This window comes from Ranitomeya imitator, chromosome 2 (assembly GCF_032444005.1).
Source record: "Ranitomeya imitator isolate aRanImi1 chromosome 2, aRanImi1.pri, whole genome shotgun sequence".
In the NCBI taxonomy this organism is placed as follows: Eukaryota; Metazoa; Chordata; class Amphibia; order Anura; family Dendrobatidae; genus Ranitomeya; species Ranitomeya imitator.
This window is the reverse complement of record NC_091283.1, coordinates 583,771,586-583,796,855: the sequence shown is the minus strand read 5'-3', so window position 1 is coordinate 583,796,855 and position 25,270 is coordinate 583,771,586. Positions and strand designations below refer to the sequence as shown.

Here is a 25,270-nt window from a genome sequence, read left to right as displayed (position 1 = left end):
GTTCACTGCAGTTTACCATGAGAAATTTCTTACGGAGAACTGCGGTGAACTCACTGAGCTCAGAGCTACACCATGAAAGTTTTTCTCAAAGAGGTTACAGCAGTTCATTGGCCCGGGTCACAGCGAAGTGAGCTGAGAATGAAGCCTCGGTGACCTGCGATAACCTGGATGACCTCACCGCTAGTCACTGATGTTGTGCTTGCAGCAGCTCATTCTCCTGTGGTTTTCAGCCTGGATGGCCGCAGCTTTACACCATCCAGGTTGCAAACAACTAAATGCACACATGGAATATGGCGTGGGAAAGTATGTTGGACAGGTGAGGGACATGTCTATTTTTTATTTTTGTTTTATTTACAGGTAACCAGGGCTTCAATGAAATAAGCGAAAGGTTAGTATTATTGTTGTTTATTATTTTATGCCTATTACAGGTGACATGTGCTTCAATGTAATGGGTGTAACGTGAGTATAACTTTGTTTTTTAATTTTAAATAAAAAAGTGAACTGGTTTGTATTTTTATTTCAAATAAAGGAATTTATTCTGGCTGTGTGTTTATTTACAATATGACTGTCCAATACTAACTTGTGGGCTTGATGTCACCTGACAATACAAAGGTAACATCAACCCCACAAATATGAACCTCACTTGCCATCTCCACAGGGCAAGTGGGGAGAGCAGGCAAAGCGCCAGAATTGGCACATCTAATAGATGCGATTTTTCTGGGGCGGCTGTGTACTGCTTTTTTTAGGCTGGGGGAGCAATATCTTTGGACCCTTACCAGGCTGTGAATAACAGCCTCCAGCTGACTGCTTTAGCTTGGCTGGTTGTTAAAAATGGGGGAGACTCCACGCTGTCTCTTTAAATGATTTATTTAGATCATTAAAAAATGGGGACCTCTCTGTTCTTGGTAACCAGCCATTATAAAGCTGACAGCTGAGGGTTGCAACCTGCAGCTGTCAGTTTTGCTATGGTGGTTATCAAAAATAGAGGGGATCACACCCCATTTTTTTCTATTTATTGCACAGGCGCCAGTTCATGACTACTCCCATCATCAGCGCCAGCTCTCGCTGTTATCAACAGCAGGCATAGGCTGATGGGAGTAGTACCCTCTCATCAGCTGATGCCTCTGTGACCAGCAGTAAACAGAGTTCTCTGGCGATAATAATCTTACCACCAGTTCTCATGCTGTCATGCATATCACAGAGTGGGAAACACCCAATGGTCAGCGTGCCGAACCCGAACAGTAACACAGACTTTCTGGAGAAGTCGGAGTTCTGGGTCCGTGCCCGGACAGTAAGTGTACGGTACAGACACTGAGCTTTACTGTTCAGGTACGCCCATCTCTAATTATGACCAGAACTGTGGATGTGTGCTGTGTTAACTTTAAAAAGAGACAGAGACTTGATCTGAGTAAAACATCTGCTGTGTCAACTGAATGGCATTTCCCTTACTTTACACTATCATTTGTCTCTGTTCAAGCCCGATACCTGCCCACAAAGCTCTCCATAGTTTTTCACTACTCTACATTTCATCCCTCATCTCTGTCTATCACCCTACTCATGTTCTCCACTCCGCAAATGATCTAAGACTACCATCTTCCATAATCCGAACCTCTCACTTACATCTCGAAGACTTATTTCCTGCTGCACCAGTGACAGTAACCTTAATGACGTCATTGCCAGTCACAGGCAGCTGCATTCCCATAGTTTGTAAGCTTGCGAGCAGGGCCCTCATTCCTCCTGGTATCTGTTTTGAACTGTATTTCTGTTATGCTGTAATGTCTATTGTCTGTACAAGTCCCCTCTATAATTTGTAAAGCGCTGCGGAATATGTTGGCGCTATATAAATAAAAATTATTATTATTATTATTATTCTCACGCTCAGCTCAACATCGGCTGGTGTCTGATACACACCTCTGCATTACTAACCCTTTGGTTTGATGTCAGTGAACATAAAACAGCTGACATCAACACCACAGCTATTAACCCCCTTACCACCGCACCAGGGCAAGTGGGAAGAGCAGAGGCTAAGGCTACTTTCACACTTGCGTCGGTTTGGGTCCGTCGCTAAGCGTCGGGCCGAAATACAGACGCACGTTGGGAAATTTGTGCATGACGTGGGCAGCGGATACAGTTTTTCAACGCATCCGCTGCCCATTCTGAAGTACGGGGAGGAGGGGGCGGAGTTACGGCCACGCATGGGCGGTAGAAAATAGCAGACGCGACGTACGAAAAAACGTTTCCTTGAACGCTTTTTCGTGACGATGGTCCACCAAAACACGACGGATCCATTGCACGACGGATGCGACGTATGGCCATCCGTTGCGATCCGTCACTAATACATCTGTTTTTTTCCCAAAACGACGGATTGCGACGGATGCCAAACAACCCAAGTGTGAAAGAAGCCTAAGCGCCAGAATAGGTGCAGCTATTAAAAATCTGGCGATAGATCTGCTTTAATATCAGTGCCGACTGTGTGTTCTCTGCATCCGTCCCTAACGTGGATGTAGAAGAGAATTTGTACTATATAAAACAATTGCACCCACCACAATTTATTCTCATGTTTCCTTCTGGAGCTGATGCTGTGTGCTAGACATTATACTCTTTTCACCTGACTAGATCAGAGAGCAAACTCATTTGATGCAAAAGCATCCAGCAACTAGAACAGCTCAGAAATTCAGCACATCAAGGAACCTGATCATAACTTTGCTTTCCTGATGATTTCCCAGGAAATACTACAAAGCTTATAATATACTTGTTTAGCCATTAATGTACAGTAATATACTCACCTCTGGTATGTAGTTAGCTAACTCTGAAGTTGTTAAATCTTTGGAGCCCTGCACAATATAATTATTGTAATTGTCAGCAACAGAGGGGAAGACAATATACTTACTATGTGTGCACTACTATCCTAATCAGTCATCATACTTACCACCATTTGAGAGACCTGAAAAGTAAAAAATCCTGCAGAGTAGTAAGCAAAACAGAGGGATTCCAATGAAGACTGGGATATTCCAATATAAATCATGGCGCCATTCTGGAGCGGGATTGTTATGGGTGCAGGAGAGAAGGCATTCCCACTATGCGATACATTAGGTGAATGGAAATGACCCTGTATGGAGAAGATTTTTCATTTTAAGTGAAATTCATATTTTAACTCCCTATTTTGGAAGTATTCTTACATACTCGGTGCATACAAAATACATTACCACAGAATAATTCTACATGTAATGTAATTATATTTAATTGTGATAATAATTACAATTTGCTATGCTTTACATTCAGTCTAATTTTCATAGTTAAAAACAATCAGGACAGACATGCAGGATCGGCATACCATTGGTGCAACCTTTGAAGCTGCACAGGGGTTCAAGAGGTAAAGGGGCCACCTCTACCTCCAAAGCAGGTAGAATTGTGCATTATGATGAGCTATTGGATTACAAAGGGCCCATATATTGTTATTGCACATGGGCGCTCTCTTGTTTGTGTCCGCCTCTGCTACCAAGGACTGTATACAGTCATGGCCAAAAGTTTTGTCGCCCTTGAAATTGTTTCAGAAAAGGAAGTATTCCTCTCAGAAAGTTATTGCAATTACATGTTTTGTTATACACGCGTTTATTACCTTTATGTGTAGTGGAACAACTCCAAAAAACAGACAAAAAGCAAATTGGACATCATTTCACACAAAACTCCAAAAATGGTCGGGACAAAACTGTTGGCACATTTCCAATATTGTTGATAAACAACTTTGTTTTAAGAAATATTGATGAAAGGTTGCAACACAGGATAGTCCGGATTGTGGATAACACAAGGGAATAGGGACAATGGTAACCCCAAGAAGTTATATAATTGTCAAAGCAAGTTGGGAATTAAAGAATAACTTTTATTGGACTATTTTAATAAAATCCAAGAACAAAGTGCAAAATGCAGTAAGTGCAAAAGTAGGCATGTAACATACAGGCGTACCCGTAACCAAGTAGCGTCCTCACAGTGTCATAAATTGTGGAGACTCAGGTAAATCTCTGCTGAAAAACTGGGTCCTTAATAAGGGGGAGGCCCAGACCTCCTCCAGACCAGAATGTATTTATAGGGGAGTTCACCCTAAACCAGGTTTAGAGCTCCCCTTTCTAGCCTGGAGTGTCAACATGTTGTGTGTATGTGATTACCTGGTGAACGATATCCTCCTTCGCTTCCAAGCGTGACATCACTCTCCCCGTGAGGAAAGCAATGACACTGTGACGACCAGGACCCTGGGGTGTCAAATCAGCATGTCCCGTAATAAATTCTCCCAGGGCTATAGATGTTTCCCTTTAATAAATGGTTTGGTGAAATAGGATAGTAGGTTCCTTATTACTGTGACTGGGTCTCCCTGATTATGGGCCCAGTATTTCAGCAGAGGTTTACCTGAGTCTCCACAATTTGTGACACAGGGAGGATGTGACTTGTATACTGGTATGCTTGTATGTTACATGCCTATTTTTACACTTTACAGCACTTTGAACTTTGTTCTATGTTGTGTTTGGATTTTTTAAAATAGTCCAATAAAAGTCGGATGGTGGATAAGCAGCTCCAATCAAGTTCCAAAGAAATTCAAACTGTCCTGAAGGCCCAGGGTGCATCAGTGTCGGTACGAGCTATCTGTCGAAATTTGAATGAAATAAAACACTGTAACAGGAGACCCAGGAGTCCCTCACTGCTGACACAGAGACACATAAAAACTAAACTGCAGTAGCCAATATGCACATAAGTAAGCCAATATCGTACTAGGAAAGCGTGTTGTGGACAGATGAGACCGAGATGGTCCTTTTTGGTAAAGCAAATTATTCTACTTTTTACCGATAATGGTCAAAGTCAAATATGGAGAAGGCTCAAAGATGTTTTGGGGTTGTTTTGCTGCCTCTGGCACTGGGTATCTTGACTATGTGCAAGGCATCATGAAATCTGAAGATTACCAAAGGATTTTGGGTCACAACTTAGTGCCCAGTGTCAGAAAGCTGGGTTGTGTCCTTGGTCATGGGTCTCCCAGCAGGACAATGACCCCAGACATAGATCAAGAAGCACCCAGAAATGGATGGAAACAAGGCGCTGGAGAGTCCTGAAGTGGCCAGCAATGAGGCTGCATCTAAATCCTATTGAACACCCGTGAATAGATCTAAAAATTGCTGTTGGTAGAAGGCATCCCTCAAATATGAGAGACCTGGAGCAGTTTGCAAAAGAAAAGTGGTCAAAAATTCCAGCTGAGAGGTGTAAGAAGCTTGTTGATTGATAAAGAAAGCGATTGACTGCAGCTACTGTATTTATTCCAATGGGTTTGCAACCAAATATTAAGTTGAGGGTGCCAACAATTTTGTCCTGCCCATTTTGGGGCTTTTGTGTGGCATTATGACCAATTTGCCTTTTTTTTCTCTGTTTTTTTTTTGCGTTGTTTCAATGCACCCAAAAGAAATAAACATGTGTATGACAAAACATGTGTAATGGCATTATACTTATGGGAACAATACTTCATTTTCTGGAACAATTTCAGGGGTGGCGACTCTTTCAGCCATCACTGTATTGATTGAAAAGGTAGACAAGCTTTTAATTATCTTTCTTTTTTTATAATAAAATAGGGATATGGATAGATGAATAAAAACAAAATGAGAGTATTTTTGCTGTGCAATAAAAATATCTAATTTGAGAACTCACATGCTGGAGCTGGAAAGAAATAATGTCCACTAACAACATCATATAAAAGAGGATCTGTTATCAGATTTCACAATACACACTACATACATTGTTAAATACTGTTGCTCTCTTAGACCCAATATACACTAGCTACTTGGAAAATCCATTCCAGAATGGATGTATAATCCTCAAAATAAAACACCCATTTAATTATAAGGCATGAAGACTTTAGCACAGGATTATACTGCTATTCTATTGGATTTGCAGAGGAAGTACACCAGCCCCATCAGATCCGAAACATTTAATAACATATGCAGATCAATGTTTAATAGTTACTATTTGAGCAGTCACCTCTATGAAAAGAACAATTCTGGAACTGTGCTCCAAAATTTATATTTTATGTTATTTTTCCTCCTGGAAGTGTTTGAATGAATTGATGGTATAAAATAGGTGTAAAACTAAAGACATCTAGGCCACCTTTGAACACCACTGAAACAAAAATAGGTTCTGTCTTCTGTACTGATTACTTTAAAATGGTTGCACAGTTTTATGAAAAAAATTGTGGGCAACTCAATACTAAGGCTATGTGCACACGTTCAGGATTTCTTGCAGAAATTTCCTGAGCAACAGCGGACATTTTCTGCAAGATATCCGCATGTGTTTTTTTCACGTTTTTGACATGTTTTTTTTTCGCGTTTTTGATGAGTTTTTTCCGGAGCTTCCCAATGCATTAAAAAGCAGGAAAAACGCGAAAAATCCGCAAAATTAATGAACATGCTGCGTTTTTTTACCGCGATGCTTTTTTTTGCAGAAAAAAACGCATCATCTGCACAAAAATTGCGGAATGCATTCTAAATGATGGGATGCATAATGTATGCATTTTTTATGCGTTTTTATAGCGAAAAAAATGTGAAAAAAATACAAAAAATCCGCAACGTGTGCACACAGCCTGAAAGTGGCATGTAAAAGTTTGAGCACCCCGGTCAAAATTAGTGTTATTGTGAACGGTTAAGCAAGTTGAAAATAATATGATCTCTAAAAGGCCTAATGATAAAGATGACACATTTCCTTTGTATTTTAGGACAAAAAATAATTTTCATCTCTTACATTTTCAAAATTACAAAAAGGAAAATGGACCGATGCAAACGTTTGCGCACACTGCATGGCTAATAGTTAGTAGCACCCTCTTTTATAAGTATCACATCTTAAAAATACTTTTTGTAGTAAAAACATATATATGGCTGCTGAAATAAAGGAGAGACAAAAAAATTGGACTATCATTAAAGCGGTTGTCAAGTGAAAACAAGTTATTACCTATCCACAGGATAGATAGATGATGCCCTATTGATTGGTGGCGGGTCCGACTAATGCACCGATTGGTTAGGAAGGGAAATATTTATCTGTGATAATGATTAAGGAACTTTTATGCCTGTTATAAAATAGTACAAAATAGAATAGCAGGTTGGGTGCTCAATTGTCATTCCATTCATTGTCTATGATATGGGGCTACTGGAAAAAGCCGTAGGCAGTGATCGGCAGCCCCGTAGTGAATGAATAGAATGGTGGGCAAACATGTGTACTGCCATTACATTATAATGGGGAAAGAAGTTCCCAGACCTGCCAAATCCTGCATGTCCTAGCAGTCTGAACATCACTGATCTATAAGTTATAACCTATGCTGTGGATCGATGATAACTTGTAGATTGTGAGCCTTCGCGGGCAGGGTCCGCTCTCCTCCTGTACCAGTTATGACTTGTATTGTTTAAGATTATTGTACTTGTTTTTTTATTATGTATACCCCTCCTCACATGTAAAGCGCCATGGAATAAATGGCGCTATAACAATAAATAATAATAATAAGAATAACTTGTTTTCAACGGGGACTACTACTTTAAGATCCATTTAGGTGTTACCACTTAAGGGTTAAAGAATCAGAAAAGTTTTTTTTTACCCTGGAGATTAAACAATGAATTCTCATAGGAAGTATCAAATATTGCAGAATTGTATCATTTTACAATCAATAACTTTTATTGGCTGAATCTAGAAGTCCAAACAACTGACTGCCATTTGTGGAAAGAAACGAGCCTTGGAATCCTCATTTACCAAACCTTGGTACAGCAGATAGGAAGCTCTTACCTTTAATCCCATGTTAGCATAGAGATCTGAAATTTCTGGATTACCCACAAGTGATAGGTCAAACTTGATGAAATGATTTAGAGTCAAATTCACTGAAACAAAATGTCATAAAATAATATAACTCTATCAATGATTATCACATTTTTTAAGTAACAGAAAGCTCAGGAACCGACAATTTGGTTGTAGAAGAAAAATGTCGGACTACAGCTCTATCCTAAAATATCATTATTATACCATCACAATTTTGGGTATGATCGATGGGCTAAAGCAGGGGTGTGGAATATTTTTTCTGCCAAGGGCCATTTGGATATTTCTACCATCCTTTCGGAGCCGTACAAACTGCGCCCACAAAGTACATCCTGACTGGCACTGGTTTCAGGACGTAATCTTTCATTGCATGCCCTTCAGTGTTCAGTAATGAAAATCCAAGTAAAAGAGAAAAATGTTCCAGCTTCTTGATAAAATGTAAAACTTTAATCCATCATATAAAATAGTAGAAGACACACTCCTGGGACAATGCCATATCACAAGTGAAGAAAGCTACGCATTTCGACCATACAGTCTTTGTCACAGCTCAGTAGTGAACACTGCATGTGTGTGCTAGCAGAGCATGAAGAAATTAATGAGCTGGTTGTAATCAAAATACAGCTCGCTGCCCAAGAATGCGGTCCCTGAGAATCTGCCCTGGGGCCTGACAAAAGGTCATCAAGGGCCGTAAATGGCTCTGGGGCCTGAGGTTCCCCACCCCTGGGCTAAAGCCTCATACAGACGTCATGTGCTATCAGTGTTATTTAATATGTAGCCATTATAGTCTATGGAGCTATTCACATGTTCCACACTGATGACATCGGTACCATTTTTTTAATGTACGGGTTTAAACACGGATGTGTGAATAAGGCCTAAAGAGCGGGTTATATTTCCTCATAGTTACTAAATGATACTAGTAGTAAAAACACATACAGTACAGACCAAAGGTTTGGACCCACCTTCTCATTTAAAGATTTTTTTTTCATGACTATGAAAACTGTAAATTCACACTGAAGGCATCAAAACTATTAATTAACACATGTGGAATTATATACTTAACAAAAAAGTATGAAACAACTGAAAATGTCTTATATTCTAGGTTCTTCAAAGTAGCCACCTTTTGCTTTGATGATTGCTTTGCACACTCTTCTCAGCTTCAAGAGGTAGTCACTGGAAATGGTTTTCACTTCACAGGTGTGCCCTGTCAGGTTTCATAAGTGGGATTTCTTGCCTTATAAATGGGGTTGGGACCATCGGTTGTATTGAGCAGAAGTCTGGTGGATACACAGCTGATAGTCCTACTGAATAGACTGTTGAATTTGTATTATGGCAAGAAAAAAGCAGCTAAGTAAAGAAATATGAGTGGCCATCATTACTTTAAGAAATGAAGGTCAGTCAGTCTGAATAATTGGGAAAACTTTGAAAGTGTCCCCAAGTGCAGTTGCAAAAACCATCAAGCGCTATAAAGAAACTGGCTCACATGAGGACTGCCCCAGGAAAGGAAGACCAAGAGTCAACTCTGCTTCTGAGGATAAGTTTATCCGAGTCACCAGCCTCAGAAATCACAGGTTAACAGCAGCTCAGGTTAGAGACCAGGTCAATGCCACACAGAGTTCAAGCAGCAAACACATCTCTACAACAACTGTTAAGATAAATAGCAAAGCCACTAGAGACTCAAGGTCTACAAAAATTTTCAATTTTCAACAGCAGAAAAAAAGGCAGCAACACTTACCTTCCCAGATCTTTGGAACAAATGCACTGTAGGGTGCAGCCAGCCCATAAAGCAAGATGTTAGCAACACAGGTGTAAAATACCAGATCAACAGCCACTCTCCACATACCCACTCCTGGAGGGGGGGACTGCCCAGTATACAATTGCACAATAAAGGCCCACATAGGGCGTTGTTCACACAATGGTACTGTGTAGTGTCTCACTATTTTTGTATATTTTTGCACTTTTTTTTTCGGGGTTCAGCCAAGCCCAAACACGTTTGGTCTCGCATGAGGGGTGTTCGCACTGGGATGCATTGAGAGTGTACTGGCCAGCCCGCCTAATCGAAAAGTAGGGGCGTGACTAATAGGCTGTAAACCAAACACTACGCAGTACCATTGTGTGAACAATGCCCTATGTGGGCCTTTATTGTACAATTGTATACTGGGCAGTCACCCCCTCCAGGAGTGGGTATGTGGAGAGTGGCTGTTGATCTGGTATTTTGCACCTGTGTTGCTAACATCTTGCTTTATGGGCTGGCTGCACCCTGCAGTGCATTTGTTCCAAAGATCTGGGCAGGTAAGTGTTGCTGCCTTTTTTTCGGCTGTTGAAAAACAACTGTTAAGAGGAGACTTTGTGCAGCAGGCCTTCATGGTAAAATAGCTGCTAGGAAACCATTGCTAAGAACAGGCAACAAGCAGAAGAGACTTGTTTGGGCTAAAGAACACAAGGAATGGACATTAGACCAGTGAAAATCTGTGCTTTGGTCTGATGAGTCCAAATTTGAGATCTTTGGTTCCAACCACCTTGTCTTTGTGTGATGCAGAAAAGGTGAACAGATGGACTCTACATGCCTGGTTCCCACCATGAAGCATGGAGGAGGAGGTGTGATGGTGTGGGGGTGCTTTGCTGGTGACACTGTTGGGGATTTATTCAAAATTGAAGGCATACTGAACCAGCATGGCTACCACAGCATCTTGCAGTGGCATGCTATTCCATCCGGTTTGCGTTTAGTTGGACCATCATTTATTTTTCAACAGGACAATGACCCCAAACACACCTCCAGGCTGTGTAAGGGCTATTTGACCAAGAAGGAGAGTGATGGGGTGCTACGCCAGATGACCTGGCCTCCACAGTCACCAGACCTGAACCCAATCAAGATGGTTTAGGGTGAGCTGGACCGCAGAGTGAAGGCAAAAGGGCCAACAAGTGCTAAGCATCTCTGGGAACTCCTTAAAAATTGTTGGAAGACCATTCCTGGTGACTACCTCTTGAAGCTCATCAAGAGAATGCCAAGAATGTGCAAAGCAGTCATCAAAGCAAAAGGTGGCTACTTTGAAGAACCTAGAATATAAGACATAATTTGAGTTGTTTCACACTTTTTTGTTAAGTATATAATTCCACATGTGTTATTAGTTTTGATGCCTTCAGTGTGAATTTACAATTTTCATAGTCATGAAAATATAGAAAAATCTTTAAATGAGAAGGTGTGTCCAAACTCTTGGTCTGCACTGTACATGACATTGATATTTGAACAATTACTCATGTGTTACCAACCATTTCATATCCCTTTTGGCAGTGCATTTCTGGTACTTACAGTTTAACTGAATAAATGATTGATCCCATTTCTTGACTTCATTTCTCATAGATGAACACATCTATAATAGAGACAGTAGATTATTACATGATATAATCTATCAGAAAAAGTAACAAAGGAAATGCTAATTAATGGTGAGGGTATCCGTAATGTGTAGTGCGTATACAATTATAAAAAATAAAATAGAAACCCTGCAACCAGGAAAGCCGGACCAAGTGATACAATGTGGACAATCGGATATACGGTAAATACAAAACTAAAAGAGGAAGAAAGAAACTGATCATAAAGTCAAAAAGTAAATAATTTGTTATTCAATACAGGTTAAAAAAGATGGACAATGAGCAATGAAAAGATAACATATAATACTTCTAAAAGGGACGCACAGCCCAGGAGAATACAAAGATGAAAAGCTATGAAGTTCAAAAATTTAACCCAAAACAATGTACCCACAAAAATTATGTGTAACTCACAGTTCAAACGAGCACCAACCACTGAGAACTTTCAATTCTAAATATTTCTTTTAGTGCAAAAGAGCACATGGTTTCAAAGGAATGGAGGCAAGATCAATAAAATATAGTGCAAAGTGTAAAAAAAAAAAAATATATATATATATATATATGTACATATATATATATATTAGTGATGAGTGAATATACCCGTTACTCGAGATTTCTCGAGCACGCTTAGGTGTCCTCTGAGTATTTTTTAGTGCTCGGAGATTTAGTTTTCATCGCCACAGCTGAATGATCTACATCTGTTAGCCAGCATAAGTACATGTGGGGGTTGCCTGGTTGCTAGGGAATCCCCACATGTCATCAAGCTGGCTAAGAGATGTAAATTATTCAGCTGAGGTGAGCACTAAAAATACTCGGAGGTCACCTGAGTGTGCTTGGGAAATCTCGAGTAACGAGTATATTCACCCATCATAAATATATATATATGTATATGTATATATATATATATATATATATATATACATATATATATATATATATATATATATATATACACATATACATATATATAACAGCAGTGAACAATAAAATCTAATAACCAAGTGGTCACCAAAAGTAAACTTGTAATGAATAACATTACCATAGCAGCAACAAAAATTGATTCAAACCATATAGCGATAGGAGCGATATTGTAGTAGCATAAAAAAGGAGTGTAGTTAAAACGTGCAGTGAAAGGATTGTAAAAAAAATATATAGCCAAAGTGGAAAATCACTTACAGGTTAGTGTGGCATGTTTTGCTCCTGGATGGCGTCCTCCCCAACGTGCGTTTCGGCACGCTGCCTTAGTCAGGGGGATCCTTAGTAAAGTGCTGTAGTGCGCAGGCACTGGGCCTCTCTGACCTTTCCTGGTGCCTGCACACTGCAGTACTTTGCTCTGCCCTCAACAGGACAGAGATACACCTGCGCAGGAGGACGGTGCTGAGGAGATGCCTCATCCACACGAAGCAAGCAGGATAGCAGCATTGCAAGAAGAACGGAGAGACCAGACCAAGAAGAGAGACACCCACTGGACAGGGCCACCCCGCAGGTGAGTATAATAAAAGTTATTTTTCTTCTCTTGCACGTCAGGTTGGGGGCTTATATACAGCATTATAGAATGTTGTATATCAGCCCTGAAAGGTGATGGCCGTATCTCTTATCGGCCTTACCTGGTGACAGGTTCCCTTTAATAAAAAGAATACAATCTTATATCTATTAGGAATATTGCACCTAAACATTCCAGAGCCGCTCACCTGCTGAGTAACACTTCGTTTTACCACATTTTGAATGGGTTCTTTTAGGCTGTCAAAGACATAGCTAGAAAATAGAGAAGAATTTTTTTTAAGAGCCACATGGTGGAATACAGTAGAAACTTAGTCATTGTCAGGTTTTTATGTTAAACTGTTTGGACAGAACATGAAGATAAAGTGGTGGTAGTCCAGCATTCAGGATAAAAAGTTATGTCTTATTTATTTCATCAAAATACACATGGAAGAAAAATGTAATCTAAAGTTAAACCAACGAGTGATAAAAAAAAGCCTCCCTTACTCATGGTGTACAACAAACCGCACTATGTGAATGCCCTCTTTATAAAACAGAGGGCAAGGGAAGTAGATCCTTTAAGGCACTGCAGTAATTAAAACCTAAATGATGTTTTCCTTTGTTAAGAAGTACTGGTTGGTACATACGTTTTATAGAGGATATCCTCATTTGAATTTTCTCATAGTACTATTCCTTTTTTAATCTGAAATTAATCAGGGGTCTAAAGTCAAGGGAAATCATTGTAGGAATTAATAGGAAACCCACTGCCAAAATGACCATTTTAGACCCTACTCGGAATCTCTCGAAACCTACAGTGAAAAGCATTACAGTGGCAGAGTATACAAGGGCATTAAGATCCTGTTCACATTATCTAGATTACCAAAAGGAATTAAATATTGCTGATAGCAGGTTGACTGCAAGAGGATCTAATCCTTGGATGCTTATAACATCCAAGAAAAATTGTGTCAATCTCATTCGTTATAGTAACAAATGGCATAATCAGTGCAGTAATCCAGTACATTTTGTCACCCAGTATTATCAAGAAATAATTACCCATTCTATTTCAAGATAATAAATCTAAAAGGATCTTGGATGAAGGATCTCATTATATATTTAAGAGGTACCACTTTAGGAAACATACTGTGATCTTCCATATTTATTTCAAATTCCCTCAGGGGATAAACTTGGTTAATCCAACAAAATGAATACAAAAAGTAGACTATATAATTATATTAATTATTACTTTATTACTTTAATAAATAAGAGTGACTGATTTAAAAACATAATACACAAGTGAGAAGATAAAAAGTGTTATAAAAAGGAGGGGGATAGATGTGTCATAACAAAAGGTAAATTGTACAATACCTCAATATTACCAATTATAGAACGTGCACTGTGCATGAAAATTAATTTAATTACACAATTGATGGATATTATGAAATGCAATCTATAATAAATATAATTGTCTAGTGACCAAAAAAGCAAAATAATAATTTCAAGTCAGAAAAATAAATATTACACAATGCCACAGTGTCCAAGATCCCATGTAAGGGATCAAAAATGATACTTATAACACCCAAAGGGTTGAAGACATCACACTGACCAGGTATGGCACACAACATCAACCTCATTGCTCCAAAGCGAGTTGCGCTGTCCCTTAGGTAGAAATGCACGTTGGAGTGTTGTCAGGGGACAGATAGGTTTTAAGTATTGTAGTTCATTATGGAATCTGTTGCTCATGTGCTGTGTTTTATAAGGAGAGAGTCACATTATGTGGTTTGTTATACACCATGAGCAAGAATGGGTTTTTTTTAACTCGAAAAGTTTTGTTTCACTTTGTTTTACATTTTTCTATCATGTGTATTTTGATGAAATAAAGAAGAAATTACTTTTACCCTGAGTGCTGGACTACCTCCACTTTATCTATATGCTCTATCTCTGGAAAGACAGCCCTGCTATATTTCTCTGTGAATCAAGGATTTCAATAATATTGATTATTTTCTATGGAGTCGTAAGCTGATAATTCTTTTTGTTTTGGCATTCATCTGGAACTGACCATGACATATCATCGCCCTCAGCGGTGCATGATTCTGTTAGAACAGGACTTGTGCTGCCAGTAACAATGGCAAACTATGCGCAGTGAGTGATCTAGTGGCATCATTTGCTTCAATCTACTTGTGTAAACAAATTACCGCTATTTGGTAAAAGTTTACTGATTGGTGGTAGTATTGCGCCTCTGGTCAGTTCGTGTAAATGGACCTTTATCTGCAAACTTAGATCCTGCTGGACATTCTTTGACTGTTGCTTCTTTGGCTTGCATTACAATTGAGCTGACCCTGGCGTACTACCGCTACATTGATGACATTTTAATCATCTGGACGGAGTCTGAGCCACAGCTAAAGATGTTCCATGAACAGTTTAATCAATTTCATCTAACCATCAACTTGACACTCAACTACTCCTGCACTGAAATTAACTTTTTGGACACCATCAATAAGCTGCAGAACAATGAAATAGAGACATCCCTGTATCAGAAGCCAATCGACCGTTCCAACATACCCTAAATGGGACAGTTTCCATCCAAAACACATAAAAAACTCTACTGTCTACAGCCAAGCCATCAGATACAATCGTATATGTTCCAACCCAATGGATAGGAATGAACAACTTGGTTGCCTCAGAAAGACCTTTTTGAATCAGGGCTACCATCCAAGAACAATTGAAAACCAGATTACAAGAGCCACCAGAATATCAAGGAATCACCTGCTACATTACAAAGCTAAAGAAGAAAATAACCGGGTACCTCTAGTAGTCTAGTAGTTACCTACAATCCAAATCTGGAGGTGCTAAGGGGAGCTGCATGGAAATTACAACCTTTATTGCAAAAAGATGCCCGCTTACAATCCATTTTTCCAGACCCCCCACTACTGTGTTTAGGCGGCCCCAAATCTAAGAAGCATCATTGTCATGAGCTCCCTGTCCTCTCCAACAGCTGCAGGTACCTTTCCTTGCAACTAGAAAAAATGTAAAACCTGTCCATTTATAATGACAACGGACAAGATAAAGATCCCCAATTCACATCAGGACTACAAGATACCAGGTACTTTCAGCTGCGTCACTTCTAATGTGGTGTACCTAATTATTTGTACTAAATGTCCAACTGGGGGTCTGTATGTGGGGGAGACAGGGCAGAAACTGAGAACAAGGATGAACTCTCACCGTCACACAATAAGAGAAAAAAGAATGGGTCTACCTGTGGCAATATATTTTTGTCTCCCAAATCATAACATTATGGACATGATATTACTGGTGTTAAAAGGTAGCTTCAAATCTCAGAGAGACAGAAGAGTCTGGGAATATAAACTGATTGACGACCTTTGACACTCTGACTGCAGGAATGAATGTGTTGAACGGATTTATGTCTTTTTACATCAACTAAGGAACTTGCCCCTCAGACTATGAGGGGTCATCACAACAGAACCTGACCCCAATCAGAGGACAATAAAACATTTCTTATCTAAGAACTGGCCCAATATTTATGGACATAACTGTTTATCATCCATGGTAATTCTGCTTCATGTCACCTGTCTTATCCATGGTTTCCCCCCTTTTTTTTTCTCTATGCTATGTTGTGTATAAATATGTGATTCTTCAGAATTTGTTTTAGTCTTTGCCTGATGAAGAGACCTGTGTAGTCTCGAAAGCTTTCAATTTGTTACCATCTTTTCAGTTAGCCATTAAAAGGTATCAACCACTGAGGACTCTCAATTCTAAATATTTTTCTATCTACTGGCTAACACGGCACCAAGATATATATCTTTCCTGTATGCTTTAAATGAAGAGGCTGAAGCTTGGGCATCTTTGAACTTTTGAAAAGGAAAATGATCACAAGCACAACTCAAAGTCCACCAATTCTTGTTTTCAGGAAAAGTCTTGGAAGATTTTGGATTAGCCCACACAGTCACTTGACTTTAAACCATTAGAAAATCTTTGGTGAGATTGTAAGAAAGTGACTGCAGCATGCAAACCCAGAAATATCAGTGAACTGGAGGCCATTGCCCATGAGGAATAGTCTAAGATTCCTCAGGAGTGCTGGACAAGGCTGGTGTCTGGCTATGAAGCCACTCTAGTGAGTACTAAAGTTGCTTGTCATGAAGGGGTTAAATAATTCTGAGACTGCAGTAGTCAGTAAGTGTCATTTTGTGTTGAATTTGGAGAAACCACGTGTTTTATTTCTTGTGTTGAGCTATGTACATTGCTAATGTTTGGGTAATTGCGAAAAGTAGAACATTTGTAAACTTTGTTTTAAAACCTAATTTGAGGGGGGGGGGTGAATATTTTTTATTGCAATTGTGGCTTGAGGGCACGTCCTTAACAAATGGGTGGTACATGAGTCCTACATTTACTTTCTACTCATCCTTTCAGAATCCCCATATGTCCTTTCTAAGTTGGCGGGTATATGTAAACAAAATGATTGATTACAGCATTATGTAGTGCTGTTGCATATTTCTCTTTTTTTGCTCTAAACAGAAATAATGTTAGTAACAAAAAAGATGAAAGTCAATACTAGCTTATTACCTTACTCCACCCAACATCTGGATATCAACATCTTGGACACTAGACTGGCAGTCAAGCAGGTATATGGATGGCACACCTGGATCGATTCGTCGAATCCCCATCATGATGTTGACAGATAACCCAATTAAGGTCAGTAGACATGATCCACTATCATTGCTGAAATTAAAATAAAACAATCATTATTATTTTCCTCTTTCCTTTTTGAAATGTAAGGGTCAATTTCCAGCCATTGACGTGCTTACATTAGCCAGCTGTCTAGTTTCCAGTTAGAGTTGATTATAGCTTTGCCATTTTCCATTAATACATGCATTCCAGTCTCAGGGACCCACCGTGAAGAAACAGTTCCATGATGAAACTTTACCATTTCTATCCTAGAACACAAAGAAGCAAGAGGGTTAACTGGTTGAAATTGATGATGGATCTCATAGGAGATGGCTTTTATTGAAGATCTCAAGAGGCAGATAGGGGTGGAAGGTATGAGAAGGCCCTTGACTGCCATGAGAACTGATCGACATCCACTGATCATGTCTCACGGAGTGTTGATGTTTTTCAGAAGTGACAGATGCCACTTTGAAACACTTGACAGTGACATTGCAGTGATTAAACTGGTGCCATCAGAATACATCATATATTGTCAGGAGTTAGCTATGTAACAAAGCTGGAAGCCATGCTGCATGGATTGGGCCCAGGAACTAAGCCTACACAACACATTGATAGCACAAGGCTGCTGTACATGCACAGTAACTATTGCTAAGTCACCAAGGTACTGATCATATGATCATATGTGCTCTAATGTTCCAGTGACTGAACTAACCTGCTCCTCACCTTACAGGCCTTTCATGAGGAGTATCTGTATAATGCATCCACAGTAATGCTATTCATTATACATATATTAATATATCCAAACTGTTTACTCACTGTGTGAACTCATAACTCATATCTTCAGATGCTATGTTTTCTCTTCCGACCATATCTGGTAGCTTGTATACAGTGTTATTTGAAATCATTTCACTCACTAGATATTCCACTCCTGCCAAGTAAAACAGAAATGTTACCTTGTTTTAAAGAAAAATTTAGTCTAGTACATGAGCTCCTTTCAAAAAATGTTTAGACACTGGGCACAGAAAGAAAATACTGTAGAACATTGGATGTGATATGCTAATGACCCTCAACTCCAGCTCTGCTACAAGTGTGAGCCGAGTGTCAGTGATCTGTGCTCCGATCCTCTCACCAATTTGCAGCACAGCTGTGGAGCAGACAGAGAAATTAAAGGCAATCTGTCACCCCAAAATTCGCCTATAACCTAAGGCCACCACCATCAGGGGCTTATCTACAGCATTCTGTAATGCTGCAGATAAGCCCATGATAACACCCAAAAGATAAGAAAAACAGGTTATATTATACTCACGCAGGCGATCCCGTTGCTGTCCGGTCCGATGGGCGTCGCAGGTCCGCGTCCAGCACCTCCCATCTTCATACAATGACGTCCTCTTCTTTGCTTCCTGCCATGGCTCCGGCGCAGGCGTAGTTTATCTGTCCTGTTGAGGGCAGCATAAAGTACTGCAGTGCGCAGGCGCTGGGTCTCTCTGACCTTTCCTGGCTCCTGTGCACTGCAGTACTTTGCTCTGCCCTCAACAGGGCAGATAAAGTACGCCTGCGTAGGAGCTGCAGCAGGAAGCAAAGAAGAGGACGTCATCGTATGAAGATGGGAGGTGCTGGATGCGGACCTGCGACGCCCATCGGACCGGACGGCATCGGGATCGCCTGGGTGAGTATAATATAACCTTTTTCTAACTGTTTGTGCAGACACATGCACATTGGTGGCCTGCTGGAGGTCATTTTGCAGGGCTCTGGCAGTGCTCCTCCTGTTCCTCCTTGCACAAAGGCTGAGGTAGTGGTCCTGCTGCTGGGTTATTGCCCTCCTACGGCCCCCTCCACGTCTCCTGGTGTATTGGCCTGTCTCCTAGTAGCGCCTCCAGCCTCTGGACACTACGCTGACAGACACAGCAAACCTTCTTGCCACAGCTCGCATTGATGTGTCATCCTAGATGAGCTGCACTACCTGAGCCACGTGTGTGGATTGTAGAGTCCGTCTCATGCTACCACGAGTGTGAAAGCACAACCAACATTCAAAAGTGACCAAAAGATCAGCCATAAAGCATTGGTACTGAGATGTGGTCTGTGGTACCTGTTGTGAGTTCTGTTTTTGGGCTCCCTCTGGTGGTTACTGATGGTACTGGGTGACTTGTCTTTCCTGGGTTTCTGGGTTCCACCTGTTCCATCAGCATATGGGAGTTTCCTATTTAACCTGGCTTTGCTGGCATTTCCTCGCCGGTTATCAATGTATCCAGTGTGTCTTGTTACCTCTGCTCCCTGCTCCTAGAACCTTCTGGACAAGCTAAGTTTGGATTTTCCTGTTTTGTGTTTTGCTTAATTTGGTTTTTAGTCCAGCCTGCAGATATGTGATTCTCTGCTGCTGGTTGCTCTAGTGGGCTGAAATTGCTTTTCATGTACCATGAGTTGGCACATGAGTTCAAGTAATTTCAGGATGGTTTTTTGAAGGGTTTTTCGCTGACCGCGCAGTTCACTTTTGTATCCTCTGCTATCTAGCTTTAGCGGGCCTCATTTTGCTGAAACTGTTTTCATACTACGTATGTGCTTTCCTCTCATTTCACCGTCATTATATGTGGGGGGCTGCTATTTGCTGTGGGGTATTTCTCTGGAGGCAAGAGAGGTCTGTGTTTCTTCTGATAGGGGAAGTTAGATCTTCGGCTGGAGCGAGACGTCTAGGATCATCGTAGGCACGTTCCCCGACTACTTTTATTTGTGTGTTAGGTTTAGGGTCGCGGTCAGCTCAGGTTCCATCGCCCTAGAGCTTGTTTGTATCTGTGCTTGTCATTTTTGTGATCCCCTGCCATTGGGATCGTGACAGTTCTAGTATAACCGGCCCACAAAGTGTTAATTGTATTGACTGAAGTAGGAGGATAAGTAGTCTGAGGAAGTTTTTTTTTTTTTTTTCCCCTTTCCCTCAGAGTTTGCTGCCTAGCCTTATTGCAGCCTGGCTACTTCCTCCTCCTCTTAATCTTTGAATGGCTCTGATCTCAGCTGTTTATCATGGACGTCCAGAGTTTGGCTTCCAGCCTGAATAATCTTGCCGCTAAGGTTCAAGATATACAGGATTTTGTTGTACATGCTCCTATGTCTGAACCTAGAATTCCTATCCCAGAGTTTTTTTCTGGAGATAGATCTCGTTTTCTGAATTTTAGGAACAATTGCAAGTTGTTTCTTTCTTTGAAATCTCGCTCCTCTGGAGACCCTGCTCAGCAAGTCAAGATAATTATATCTTTCCTGCGGGGTGACCCTCAGGATTGGGCATTTGCATTGGCACCAGGGGACCCTGCGTTGCTTAATGCGGATGCGTTTTTTCTGGCATTGGGTTTGCTCTATGAGGAACCTAACCAAGAGATTCAGGCTGAAAAAGCTTTGTTGGCCCTCTCTCAGGGGCAAGATGAAGCAGAAATTTATTGTCAAAAATTTCGGAAGTGGTCGGTACTTACTCAGTGGAATGAGTGCGCTCTGGCTGCAAAGTTTAGAGATGGCCTTTCTGAGGCCATTAAAGATGTTATGGTGGGGTTCCCTGCGCCTGCTGGTCTGAATGAGTCTATGACTATGGCTGTTCAGATTGATCGGCGTTTACGGGAGCGCAAACCTGTGCATCATTTGGCGGTGTCGTCTGAACCGTCACCTGAGATAATGCAATGTGATAGAATTCAGTCCAGGAGTGAACGGCAAAAGTATAGGCGGAAAAAAGGGTTGTGCTTTTATTGTGGTGATTCAGCTCATGTTATATCAGCATGCTCTAAACGCACAAAAAAGGTTGATAAGTCTGTTGCCATTAGTACTTTACAGTCTAAGTTCATTCTGTCTGTGACTCTGATTTGTTCATTATCATCCATTTCCGTCGATGCCTATGTGGATTCAGGCGCTGCCCTGAGTCTTATGGATTGGTCATTTGCCAATCGCTGTGGGTTTAGTCTGGAGCCTCTGGAAGTCCCTATTCCTTTGAAGGGAATTGACTCTACACCTTTGGCTATGAATAAACCTCAGTACTGGACACAAGTGACCATGCGTATGACTCCCGTTCATCAGGAGGTGATTCGCTTCCTGGTACTGTATAATTTGCATGATGTTCTAGTACTTGGTCTGCCATGGTTACAAACTCATAATCCAGTCCTTGACTGGAAATCAATGTCTGTGTTAAGCTGGGGTTGTCAGGGGGTTCATGATGATGCACCTCCGATTTCTATCGCTTCATCTACTCCTTCTGAGATTCCTGTGTTTTTGTCTGACTATCGGGATGTTTTTGAGGAGCCTAAGCTCAGTTCGCTTCCTCCTCACAGGGATTGCGATTGTGCTATAAATTTAATTCCAGGCAGTAAATTTCCTAAAGGTCGTTTGTTCAATCTGTCAGTGCCAGAGCATACTGCTATGCGGGATTATGTTAAGGAGTCCTTGGAAAAGGGACATATCCGTCCATCTTTGTCCCCTTTGGGAGCAGGTTTTTTTTTCGTGGCCAAAAAAGATGGTTCCTTGAGGCCTTGTATAGATTATCGTCTTTTGAATAAGATTACCGTAAAATATCAGTATCCTTTGCCATTGTTGACTGATTTGTTTGCTCGCATTAAGGGGGCTAAATGGTTCACTAAGATTGATCTTCGGGGTGCGTATAATCTTATACGAATAAAGCAAGGTGATGAGTGGAAAACCGCATTTAATACGCCTGAGGGCCATTTTGAGTATTTGGTAATGCCTTTTGGACTTTCTAATGCTCCTTCAGTCTTCCAGTCCTTTATGCACGATATTTTCCGTGAATATCTGGATAAATTTATGATTGTGTATTTGGATGATATTTTGTTTTTTTCTGATGACTGGGAGTCTCATGTTCAGCAGGTCAGGAAGGTGTTTCAGGTCCTGCGGGCCAATTCCTTGTTTGTAAAAGGCTCAAAGTGTCTCTTTGGAGTCCAGAAGATTTCTTTCTTGGGGTATATTTTTTCCCCTTCTACTATTGAGATGGATCCCGTCAAGGTTCAGGCTATTTGTGACTGGACGCAGCCTACATCTCTTAAGAGTCTACAGAAGTTCTTGGGCTTTGCTAATTTCTATCGTCGTTTTATAACTAATTTTTCTAGTGTTGTTAAGCCTTTGACGGATTTGACTAAGAAGGGTGCTGATGTTGCTAATTGGTCTCCTGCGGCTGTGGAGGCCTTTCAGGAACTTAAGCGCCGGTTTTCTTCTGCTCCTGTGTTGCGTCAGCCAGATGTTTCGCTCCCTTTTCAGGTTGAGGTTGATGCTTCCGAGATTGGAGCGGGGGCGGTTTTGTCACAGAGAAGCTCCGATGGCTCAGTGATGAAGCCATGCGCGTTTTTTTCTAGAAAGTTTTCGCCGGCTGAGCGGAATTATGATGTTGGTAATCGGGAACTTTTGGCCATGAAGTGGGCATTTGAGGAGTGTAGCGTCATTGGCTAGAGGGTGCTAGACATCGTGTGGTGGTCTTGACTGATCACAAAAATTTGATTTACCTTGAGTCTGCCAGGCGTCTGAATCCTAGACAGGCTCGTTGGTCACTGTTTTTCTCTCGTTTCAATTTTGTGGTTTCATACCTGCCAGGTTCAAAGAATGTGAAGGCGGATGCTCTTTCTAGGAGTTTTGTGCCTGACTCCCTTGGAAATTCTGAGCCCTCTGGTATCCTTAGGGATGGGGTGATTTTGTCTGCTGTCTCCCCAGACTTGCGACGTGCTTTGCAGGAGTTTCAGGCGGGTAAACCTGATCGTTGTCCGCCTGAGAGACTGTTTGTTCCGGATAATTGGACCAGTAGAGTCATCTCCGAGGTCCATTCTTCTGCGTTGGCAGGTCATCCTGGAATATTTGGTACTAGAGACTTGGTGGCCAGGTCTTTTTGGTGGCCTTCCTTGTCGAGGGATGTGCGTTCTTTTGTGCAGTCTTGTGAGGTTTGTGCTCGGGCTAAGCCTTGCTGTTCTCGGGCCAGTGGATTGTTGTCACCTTTGCCTATCCCGAAGAGGCCTTGGACGCACATTTCCATGGACTTTATTTCGGATCTCCCTGTCTCTCAAAAAATGTCCGTCATCTGGGTTGTGTGTGATCGCTTTTCTAAAATGGTTCATCTGGTACCCTTGCCTAAGTTGCCTTCCTCCTCTGAGTTGGTCCCTCTGTTTTTTCAGAATGTGGTTCGTTTGCATGGGATTCCTGAGAACATCGTTTCTGACAGGGGATCCCAGTTTGTGTCTAGATTTTGGCGGACGTTCTGTGCTAAGATGGGCATTGATTTGTCCTTTTCGTCTGCATTCCATCCTCAGACGAATGGCCAGACTGAACGAACTAATCAGACCTTGGAAACTTATTTAAGGTGTTTTGTTTCTGCTGATCAGGATGACTGGGTTACCTTTTTGCCGCTGGCCGAGTTTGCCCTTAATAATCGGGCTAGTTCTGCTACCTTGGTTTCTCCTTTCTTTTGTAATTCGGGGTTTCATCCTCGTTTTTCCTCTGGTCAGGTGGAACCTTCTGATTGTCCTGGAGTGGACATGGTGGTGGATAGGTTGCATCGGATTTGGAGTCATGTGGTGGACAATTTGAAGTTGTCCCAGGAGAAGGCTCAGCAGTTTGCTAATCGCCGTCGCCGCGTGGGTCCTCGACTTCTTGTTGGTGACTTGGTGTGGTTGTCTTCTCGTTTTGTTCCTATGAAGGTCTCTTCTCCTAAGTTCAAGCCTCGGTTCATCGGTCCCTATAGGATCTTGGAAATTCTTAACCCTGTGTCATTTCGTTTGGATCTCCCGGCATCGTTTGCTATTCATAATGTGTTCCATCGGTCGTTGTTGCGGAAGTATGAGGTACCTGTTGTTCCTTCGCTTGAGCCTCCTGCTCCAGTGCTGGTGGAGGGAGAATTGGAGTATGTTGTGGAGAAGATCTTGGATTCTCGTGTTTCCAGACGGAAACTCCAGTATTTGGTCAAGTGGAAGGGTTATGGTCAGGAGGATAATTCTTGGGTGGTTGCCTCGAATGTTCATGCTGATGATTTGGTTCGCGCTTTTCATAGGGCTCATCCTGGTCGCCCTGGTGGTTCTCGTGAGGGTTCGGTGACCCCTCCTCAAGGGGGGGGTACTGTTGTGAGTTCTGTTTTTGGGCTCCCTCTGGTAGTTACTGATGGTACTGGGTGACTTGTCTTTCCTGGGTTTCTGGGTTCCACCTGTTCCATCAGCATATGGGAGTTTCCTATTTAACCTGGCTTTGCTGGCATTTCCTCGCCGGTTATCAATGTATCCAGTGTGTCTTGTTACCTCTGCTCCCTGCTCCTAGAACCTTCTGGACAAGCTAAGTTTGGATTTTCCTGTTTTGTGTTTTGCTTAATTTGGTTTTTAGTCCAGCCTGCAGATATGTGATTCTCTGCTGCTGGTTGCTCTAGTGGGCTGAAATTGCTTTTCATGTACCATGAGTTGGCACATGAGTTCAAGTAATTTCAGGATGGTTTTTTGAAGGGTTTTTCGCTGACCGCGCAGTTCACTTTTGTATCCTCTGCTATCTAGCTTTAGCGGGCCTCATTTTGCTGAAACTGTTTTCATACTACGTATGTGCTTTCCTCTCATTTCACCGTCATTATATGTGGGGGGCTGCTATTTGCTGTGGGGTATTTCTCTGGAGGCAAGAGAGGTCTGTGTTTCTTCTGATAGGGGAAGTTAGATCTTCGGCTGGAGCGAGACGTCTAGGATCATCGTAGGCACGTTCCCCGGCTACTTTTATTTGTGTGTTAGGTTTAGGGTCGCGGTCAGCTCAGGTTCCATCGCCCTAGAGCTTGTTTGTATCTGTGCTTGTCATTTTTGTGATCCCCTGCCATTGGGATCATGACAGGTACCCACCTACAGAACCACTCCTTTATTGAGTGTGTATTGATAATTGACAATAATTTCCATCTGTTGTCTTTTCCATTTGCACAACAGCATGTGAAATTGATTGT

The 25,270-nt window shown here is 41.4% G+C and overlaps 1 protein-coding gene across 1 annotated transcript in view; it reads right to left on the bottom strand.

Annotated features, from left to right (window-relative positions):
• Nucleotides 1–25,270, bottom strand: part of LOC138665087 (BPI fold-containing family C protein-like) — a 41,262-nt gene that overhangs the window by 12,542 nt on the left and 3,450 nt on the right. The window contains exons 3-10 of the mRNA XM_069752259.1: nt 18,163–18,274; nt 17,487–17,615; nt 17,245–17,400; nt 12,879–12,942; nt 11,132–11,192; nt 7,798–7,889; nt 2,930–3,109; nt 2,787–2,834 (exon numbers count right to left, since the gene is read on the bottom strand). Coding sequence (XP_069608360.1) covers nt 2,787–2,834; nt 2,930–3,109; nt 7,798–7,889; nt 11,132–11,192; nt 12,879–12,942; nt 17,245–17,400; nt 17,487–17,615; nt 18,163–18,274 — 842 coding nt within the window. The remainder of the gene's footprint in view (nt 1–2,786; nt 2,835–2,929; nt 3,110–7,797; nt 7,890–11,131; nt 11,193–12,878; nt 12,943–17,244; nt 17,401–17,486; nt 17,616–18,162; nt 18,275–25,270) is intronic.